The sequence below is a fragment of the Electrophorus electricus genome, chromosome 3, assembly GCF_013358815.1.
Source record: "Electrophorus electricus isolate fEleEle1 chromosome 3, fEleEle1.pri, whole genome shotgun sequence".
Classification (NCBI taxonomy): domain Eukaryota; kingdom Metazoa; phylum Chordata; class Actinopteri; order Gymnotiformes; family Gymnotidae; genus Electrophorus; species Electrophorus electricus.
Window position 1 is genome coordinate 9,032,801 of NC_049537.1, and position 9,678 is coordinate 9,042,478.

General features: G+C 37.9%; 1 protein-coding gene across 1 annotated transcript; it reads left to right on the plus strand.

Annotated features, from left to right (window-relative positions):
• LOC113575962 (sodium- and chloride-dependent GABA transporter 2-like) lies at positions 1-9,025 on the plus strand. The gene is made up of 15 exons (XM_027007811.2): positions 1-15; positions 1,217-1,401; positions 3,502-3,636; positions 3,805-3,945; positions 4,293-4,374; positions 4,532-4,664; positions 4,805-4,939; positions 5,193-5,296; positions 5,967-6,091; positions 6,403-6,515; positions 6,625-6,762; positions 6,957-7,059; positions 7,232-7,332; positions 7,774-7,944; positions 8,329-9,025. Exons 2-15 carry the CDS (start codon positions 1,242-1,244, stop codon positions 8,491-8,493), a joined length of 1,806 nt encoding a protein of 601 aa, XP_026863612.2. The 5' UTR covers positions 1-15; positions 1,217-1,241; the 3' UTR covers positions 8,494-9,025.
• Positions 9,026-9,678: the final 653 nt, after the last annotated feature.

Genomic DNA, 9,678 nt, shown 5'->3' on the forward strand with positions numbered 1-9,678 from the left:
TCTGCAAAAACCCAGGTAAAATCTGACAACACTTTTCTTTTTCCTGTTTAGTTACTCTAGTAGATGAACTGATCAAACAGACAGTTAGTTGTTCTGTCCATCAGTGTGTGCCATAGGGATCTGTGATATTAATGTCACTGGTGGTCTAACAGTGATATTAACTTTAACTAATACAATGTCTTCTATTAATCTGTCCTTCCTATTCTAAATAATTGTTTGTGTACTTTAATATACCAGCTAAAGTAGGGCTATTGATTTGTTAAATATTTAGTGATTTCATTAATTTACTTAAAGTAATGCCTCTTTTAGTGGAGCTGATAGTCTGAGGTATGCTAATTAGGTTTTGTATTGAGTGGAATCTAATGTTGAGCCTGACATTGTGAGTCCAGGATTGGTATATAGTTAATCAAACGTATGAGTGACTTTTCTGAATCGGTTAAGTAATTTTATGGCGTAAGATGTAATAAAGGGTAGGGTGCAACTGCTAATGTATTACAGTAGTTTTCCACTCACAAATTTAGGGGCAGTATTCTAAGTGGGTGTGTCCTCTTGAAGCAGAGGCTCTCAGTTAAATTCCAGAATATATTCAGCCCTGGTCTTATGAGATGTGGATACAAACATCTGAGCCACAATAGAATCACTATAGCATCTTTAAAATTAATTGCCCAGAATTATTTTATTTATTGTACTACAATCTATTGTACCACAATTCCATTCAGTAAACTATAGTAAAGTTAGAATTTACAGATTTTACATTAAACTTTACAAAAGGTAAGGATGAATAATTAACTCAAAGACAGCACAATTATTATACTCATATTTTCAGGTTTTGGGCCAAACACCCACCTTGGTTAATTTTTTTATTGTCATAATTTTTTTTTAGTATAGAACTGACTGAAATATATAAGTGCAACATTTCTAGTAACTTCCATTTGTAACGAAAGTTTTTCAAATGTACTGTGTGAGGATCCATGTAGAGAGTCTATGTAAACTTAGTGGCACTATTCAAATCAAATAATAAAACGAGTGGTAAACATTATATTGTATTATGTTGTGAATAATGCAGCAATATTACTTTTTATAGTAACAACTTAGTGAAGCTCAGTTCCAAAACAAGTTACACTTCTGTGACTACACAGAATATTTGCATTTAATAAATAAAATAGAGACTCCTGCCTAAGCCTGTTTAACCCCCCAGTAGCACTATGGATTGCAGATTGGAGCCAGTCGTGAAATTAAAGATGCAGAATAGTCCAGCCTCCCCAGCACAACCACAGGTCCAAAGTGAGCAGAGAGAGAAGTGGGCCAGTAAGCTACAATTTCTCCTGGCTGTGGCAGGCCACATTATTGGTCTGGGAAATGTATGGAGGTTCCCTTATCTGTGTTACAAGAATGGAGGTGGTAAGTTTTTTTGCTTATACCTATGGAATGACCAGTGTGAACTAGTTAAAACATTAAGGCCTAACAACATTTCATAGCAATTAAATGGTCTTAGGATGTTTTCTTGTTGAAGTCTTGTTTCAGACGAAAATATGACATAAAAATCTTGTACATTTCACAGGGCATAATTTTAAGATTGCAAAATGCTTTTGAAACTATTGTAATACTAATCCAGTAACATAATATTTACAGTGGTTGGTTCCATTTTGTATTGAGACCTCAATATGAAGATAGATAGATAGATACTTTATTGATCCTGAAGGAAATTTAGCAACCAGTAGCATGACACACAACAATACAGTATAGACAAGGAGTACACCAAGTTAGACACAAATATAACAGAATGATATGGAATACCCTCAGGTACCCTAATCCCCATTCCCCAAGAATGCAACACTTGACTTTTTGTTGTGGGTACTGATGCATTTCTGTACTATTTCTGTACTATTTCTGCCTATTTGCAGACCCCTATGTACATATCAAAACTATGGATCCAATAATAATAATACCATTAAATCAGCAATTCTGAGTCCACAGATCTATTTTAAGTCAGACATCTATGTTAAATCAGACAAGTGAGACAAATGTAAGGCTATGTTTGTCAGTTCTGAAAACAACAGTTCTGTGCATTAAAATCATAAATATTGATTATCCCTGAATATTAGTATTAGTGGCACAGCTTTATATCCTCTGCCTAACCTAAGAGCAGTGAAGGCCTGGGGAAAGCTTGGTTCTGGTGCTGAAGAAAGGAATAAATTGCCTACTCTATGTGGTGCTGTTTCTCTAGGGCAGGGGCCGCATGAGGCGGTGGGTGAAGTTGTATAACTACAAACTCAGTTTTGTGGTAAGACATGCAAGCGTGCCTAAATACATGAGTAGGATTGTCTAACAGAATCCTTAAGCTTCCCTCTTTCTCAAGCAATATGAGGTGCATTATGCTTAAAGAAAGCAAGGTTATGCATGTAAAAAATTAAAAAATTCCATAGACTGATTAAACATTGTTAGTAAATACAGAGCTGTGAAAAAGTGTTTGCCCTCATCTGACATCCTAAACATGTGCACATCTTTCACATTATATTTAGATTTTTAGTGGCTTATAGGAATAGAAATACAAAAGTTTGGTACATAACTTTTATGTGCAAGGTATCAATTATGCAGTCTTCAGGTGTGAAAAGTTGGAATGCCCCCACCCCTAATTATTATAGGTGGGGGTAACAAGTTAAGATCGGGAATAATAACCAGTGTGAGTGCTTCAGTTAAATGACAAGTCTTGATTTTGGCCAACTGTCCATTCAAAATCTAACTTTGGGTCTTTAAATCAGTTTTCAAAGTAAGAACCTAATACCAGCTGTAAAGCATGGTGGTGGTACTGTGATGATAAAGGGTTGCTTTGCAGTGTCAGAACCTCAACACCTTGTTATCATTGAGATAACTATGAATTTTACTGTGTCAGTGAATTCTCCAAGAGAATTTCAGGCCACCTGTCTGTAAACTGAAGCACAGTTGGTTCTTGCTAAAAGACAATGATCCAAAATATACAAGCAAGTCTACCTTACAGTGGTTAAAAATGCAAAATTTAAATATTTGTGATGGCCTAGTCAAAGTCCAGACCAAAACCTTATTGAAATGTCCTTATTGACGTTGCAGTCCTTGCTCTAAGGGCTACCAACATCACTGAGGTGATGCAATTCTGCAAGGAGAAGCAGATACCACCCTTTTCTCCTTTGTGAATACTAATTAACAAATATAGAAAATGCTTGGTTGCAGTTATTGCTAGTAAGGGTGATGTAACCATCTACTGAAAGGAAGGGGGTAATCACTTCTCACATACAGAGATTGAGTGTTGAATATCTTTTTCTTTTCTTAATAAATACATATGTCTAGAACACTTTTCTTATGTCAGCATCTCTTTTATGCATTTAAGATGTAATTTCTTTAAGTGCTTTAATGTGCACAAATTCAGGAAATCAGATGGGGCAAAAACCTATTCATGGCACCGTACATAAGAGGACAGATATGAGTTGATGTATTATGTATTGAATGAAATTTTCTGTCCCAAAGGTGCTTTCTTTGTGCCATATGTGTTGTTCCTGTTCTCCTGTGGGATACCTCTCTTCTTCTTGGAGACATCCTTGGGCCAGTTTACCAGCCAGGGTGGGATTACCTGCTGGAGGAAAATTTGTCCCCTTTTTGAAGGTGAGCACGAAAAATATCTCGCCACCAATGACAAGTATTCTAAAACTAGTAGCTGTAGACATGTGCAAAACAGTGACAAGCTAATGAACAGGAAGCTAATTGTTATTTTTCAGTGAGAGTACCTCGGGATATAAATGGGAAACGTTGTGCTCTTACGTTCCTTCTCAGGACTGGGCTATGGTAGTCAGGTGGTGGTCCTGTACACTGGAATCTACTACATTGTCATTCTAGCCTGGGCGTTTCTCTACTTGTTCTCCTGCTTCACCTCAGAACTACCATGGGCTAGTTGCAAGAATACTTGGAACACAGGTAACACTGCTTATGCTGTAATTACTAACGGCACCACTTAGATTACTTAGATTATCTCATGTTCTCTCAAATTATTACAGTCAGCTCAGCTGAAGTTCAGCTTTAATGACAAGTTTTGCACAAATATTTGTCTGTGGAAGAACTCATTGTCCCTGCCAAAGCTCAAGTATTTAATGCCAAACATTTGTACTCCTTCATTTGTGTGAATTCAGCTTCATTACCCCTTAGCACACAGCTGTAAAATTTGAACCCCGATAGGGGCATGATTATTATTTAACAAAGACTGCAAAACTCTATAAGAAGTTTGTTTCTGTTTGTTTCAGCATTTCTTTTTGTGTGTGTTGTAGAGTTCTGTGTGGAGTTCAGTAAGAGCAATGGTACTGAGACCTATCCAGAAAAAATTAGTTCTCCAGTTGTTGAATTCTGGGAGTGAGTATTCAGGAATGGCACCCAGTACTTCATATAATTATGTGTTCACCCTGCCTTGGTTTATTCAAGAAAATCAGTATCATAAACAAATGTATCAGTTAGAAGAATGCTTGGTTTATAAGTGACATAAGGACATGCTGACACCAAATCCTCACAGGAGGAGGATTTTGGGTTTGTCTGGTGGGATTGAAGAGCTGGGCAATGTGAGGTGGGAGCTGGCTCTTTGTCTGCTGCTGACCTGGATCATCTGCTACTTCTGTGTGTGGAAGGGAGTGAAGTCTACCGGCAAGGTTTGTACTGAGACTTTATGATGTTGTGGTCCATGTTGCCAAGGACCATCTAATGAATGCTAAAGAGAATATTTAGTGGGAGTGGGAATCAGAGTTGTTGTTTCCTAGTCTGAAATGCACAATGTCATTATTTCTTGTAGGTAGTGTATTTCACTGCTACCTTTCCTTATCTGATGTTGACTGTGCTACTGCTGCGTGGACTTACACTGCCTGGAGCCACCAATGGCATCAAATTCTATCTCTACCCAGATATTACCCGCCTCGCAGACCCTCAGGTGCTGACCTGCACAAAATGTCTAAAAATCTTTATTCCGAGCACTTGTTAACTGTTACTTCTTCATCAGACTGCATATTTATCTGTAAGAAATGCTCATGTTAAAAAGAGGTGATTGCTAAAACATTTTGTAAAAAAAAACATTTCAAAGTGTTTTAAAGTAGACATCTAAAGCATTTTTGTAAGTCACTCTGGACAAGAATGTCTGCTAAGTGCCATAAATGTAAATTTCAAAGTAATATGTTCTATTTTAGGTATGGATGGATGCAGGCAGCCAGATATTTTACTCCTATGGAGTTTGCACAGGAGTTTTGACAGCTTTGGGAAGCTACAATAAATATGAAAACGACTGCTACAGGTAGTTTAAGTTGTATTTTAAAAGCCTAATACTCTAATTTAGTACATATACTCACCACCAACTTTATTAGAAACACCAGCACCTGTAACCACTGACCACTATTATATACACCTTGTGCATTATCTGCATTTTATACATTTTATACATATAACTTTTTGGACGCCATATGTGGATTTCAGCCCACAATTGTTTGTCTGCGATTTGTCGCCTTTTGACCTATTATTATTATAATTATTATTATTTACATTTATATAGCACCTTTCTCAAACTCAAGGAAGCACTTGTCAGTATGTAGTGTTGGTACAATGGCTGACTAGTTATAATTTGGCAGGTGAAATATTACCAACATAGCAGTGGTACTGATATGGAAATGACATGATAGTGGGTGTTGAACTAGCATGAGTGTATCATGAATAGTAGCTGTGTAACACTGCTGTGTTAAGAAATATTCTCCACCCAAAAAATATCCAGCAAACAGTGGTCCTGTGGTCACAAACTGACCACTGATGAAGAGTAACAAATAGGCTACAGTGTGTAACAGTATACCTACCAGTTGCTTCTGATGCATAAATGTAGATGATGAGTTTAAATATGTTGAGTTTGGAAAGACCTATTCCTTCCATGCAAGAGTTTTAAAATAATTTCTTGTCATCTTTTCCATATTCTGCAGAGACTGTATGTATTTGTGCCTACTAAACAGTATGACCAGCTTTGTGGCTGGCTTTGCCATCTTCTCTGTATTGGGCTTCATGGCAGATGAACAGGGAGTGGACATTTCAGTGGTGGCAGAGTCAGGTATGAGATCAATGAACCAAAAGTCAGCCAAACCCAGATCTGAACATAATTCCTCTCTTTTCCTTAAGAAAATGCAGAGAGAAATCATGCCTTTTTCAAATGATTTTGAAAATAAGATGTGAGGGAGGCATGGGATGGAAAACTTCACTACATCTGTCTCTTGTTATGTACTCTCAGAAAAACATATCATTTTGCATGACTAGCCTTTACCAACCTATATGACTCCTGGTCCAAAGTAATAATGGGAAGAATAAGATTTATTGTGATTTTTGCATACTCGCTGCTGATTTTTGTATACTTTCATTCTTTAGGTCCTGGTCTGGCATTCATTGCTTACCCACGTGCAGTTTCCTTAATGCCTGTGCCTCAGTTATGGGCTATTTTCTTCTTCATTATGATTATATTCCTGGGACTAGACAGTGAGGTAATACTGCTAGTGTCATATAGAAGCCCTCCTTGAGCAGTTTAGGGTTAAGCTCATACTGTGGGTTCTCTGGAATTGCTAATAGAGGAGCGCTTTTGTTTGGATGCAGTTTGTGTATTTTGAAGCCTTGGTCACAGCAGTCTCAGACATGTTCCCAGCCTTCTTCCAAATCGGACACCGGCGTAAAATCCTGCTCCTCCTGCTCTGTATTGCCAGCTTTCTTCTTGGCTTGTCGATGGTAACAGAGGTGAGAGGTCATCCAGTACAGAAATATGGGATGAAAATTCTGAGTTCTCCTTTTCATCACATTGAAAAGTTTTCATGTACAAATACATGCTTAGCCAAAGGTCAAGTACAGCCATGAACCAAAACTCTTGCTTATATCCTTCACACAGAAGGTTTTAAGAACTTTATCTCTCTCTGTCTGTTTATCTCCTAAAGGGTGGCCTCTATATCTTCCAGTTGTTTGACTATTATGCTTGCAGCGGAATGACTCTCTTGGCCTTTGCCATCCTTCAGTCCATCTGTGTTGGCTGGGTTTATGGTAGAAACCTTTATTACATAATTTTATGTGTTTGGGTTGATAAACAATAATTGTATTGTAAACAATAAGCATCCATGTACGTAGCGCTGTCAAAGTGATCTTGAACTTAGGTAATAGTTGAAAAACAATTAATGTAATCTGTGCAGATTTTTAAGAATTTTTTGTGTTTCAGGTGCAGACCGTTTATATGACAATATCGAGGACATGATCAACCATCGCCCTGGGCCATATATGAAGTACTGCTGGAAATATGTCACCCCTGTAGTTTGTTTGGTGAGTTATATGCATAGAAATAGTTCACTTACATAAGGGTAAAATTAAAATCTTAACTGTTGTTTGTTTGGTTACATTTGTATATATTGACAACTTAGAGTCTATGGAACATAGCAAAAGGTAAGGTCAGAGCCAGACGCAAAGGGTTGAAATTTGTGTGGTGTATAATGCTGTATTATGTGAAATGTATCACTCTGCTCTCATAAAATACAAGAAGGCAATACAAGGTCATCCTTGCCTGGCATAGAACCAGGCACTTTGTATTTTCAGTCTCAGTCACTTGAAAGTGTGGTTGAGACACCTGCCACTAGTATATCTAGAAGAGACAGATTGTCACCTCAGTAGGTCATGTGAGGGCAAAGGACAAAGTCTGCCTGGCTAACCTACCAATCTTACTCATCATCCTCATCACCCCCCCCCCCCCCTTTTTTTTTTCCCCAGGGTACTTTTGTCTTCTCCTTGGTTAAGTACACCCCTCTAAAGTTCAATAACACATATGAGTACCCCTGGTGGGGTTATGCTATTGGAGGCTTTTTCACACTCTCCTCCACCCTCATAATTCCTTTATGGATGGTGTATAAAATTAGTAACACCTCTGGATCTATGCGTCAGGTAAACCTCCAAAATGTGCATGCAACCAAAACAAATTTTAACCATGCAGTCACTTCAAATGTATATGAAGCATACCTGTTCTTTCTCAAATCACAAAGCTATCACACTTTCTATAGCCTAGTGTTTCTTTTTATTCCTTGGAAATTCAATGTTATAATAAATAATTTTTTGTTCCTAAAAATCATCTGCAATAATGTTTGTCTACCATGGTATATATCCAAACCCTCTCACTAAATTCAGTGTTTCATATTGCATCCTATTTTGCTTTTTTGTATTTAGTAGTTCTTACTAAATAGTATTTAGAAGTTCTTAATATGATTGTTCTTGACTGCTTTGGGGAAATGCTTTACTAAGAGCAGGCTGTAACATGTCTTTCTGAATCAGAGAGTCAAAGTCCTGTGCACCCCTGCTGCAGACCTGCATATTCGGAAATCTCCAGAAAAGCTCCTGTCATCTTGCACGTTTGACACCTTCACAGACTTCCAGACCTTACGCACTGTTCGCAGTCAGTCCACCACAAATTTACAAACAAATACACACACACTCTAACAGACTTCCTGTCATGCAATGTACAAGGCACCCAGATGATTGTTTTCATCATGATGATTATCATCCTCTTCTGTCATTAGAAATGTGTTATTTTCTAGTTACTAAGCGTTTATTGCACATTTATTTATTACATTTCCATTTTAACCAACATGATTTTTGTGGTTACAGTACCGTAATAGGATGAAAAAGTTAACTGAACATAACAAATCAGATGAGCTGACAGCATATAAAGTTGATGTATCATAGTTAATGTTGGTAACTATTTTAAAAGATAAGTAGTTATGAATAACATACAAATATAGGTTAATTTTGTTTGTTATTTTTCATTAATTATTTTTCATCAGTGTATAGTGACTGATTATTTATCGGTGTTCTCTGAATGTATGACCTTGTGTGGATTTGTATAGATTATTGTGCTGCATTTGGAGTTTTTGTTGTCAGTTCATACTTTTACTTTAAACAAACAGTGCATATAATTACACATACACTGGTTCATTTTAAATGCACAGTCTGGCCAGAAAAAGTCTTTACAATTGTTAATGCCTTTACTACTGTTATTTCAAAACTTGGAATTCAGTTCACTATAAAGCAATCTAGGTAAAGTTACTAATAAACATATTTCAGAATTAATAGTTGGCTGCTACCTGACTGCTTTACTGTGACATGAGCTTCCATACTGGAAGCAAGAGGCAGGGTAGTGAAGAACTGCTCTTTATTCTTCATAGGGAAATGAACAATAGAAGCACTCATGAAATGAAACAAAAGTAATCCTCTTTGTGAGTGATAGACTGAGAGTCAACCCGCTCCGGTGCTATGTTAGGCTAATGTGTAGCATCATCATCTGGGGCCTGTGGGCTTAAATAGGTGAAACTGAAAATAAGGAACAGGTGAAAATCAGTACCCCGGGGATTGAGAGCGGTATGGGTGTGTGGTATGATCCCTAACAAGAGTGGGCGTGACTGCTGGATGACCAGCCAACCGTGACAGAACCCCCCCAAAGACCCCGCCAGCCTCCTGTAGCATGGTCGGCTCAGCCGACGTGGAGCCGGCTTCAGTGGATGCTCCCTATGAAAGGAGATAGTGAGGTCGGGGGTCCAATATCTGGGAGGCCGGTATCCAGCCCCATTCCCCTGGGCTTTCTTGTGGAGCCTGTTTGGCCATCCTTCGTGGACACCCATACTCGTT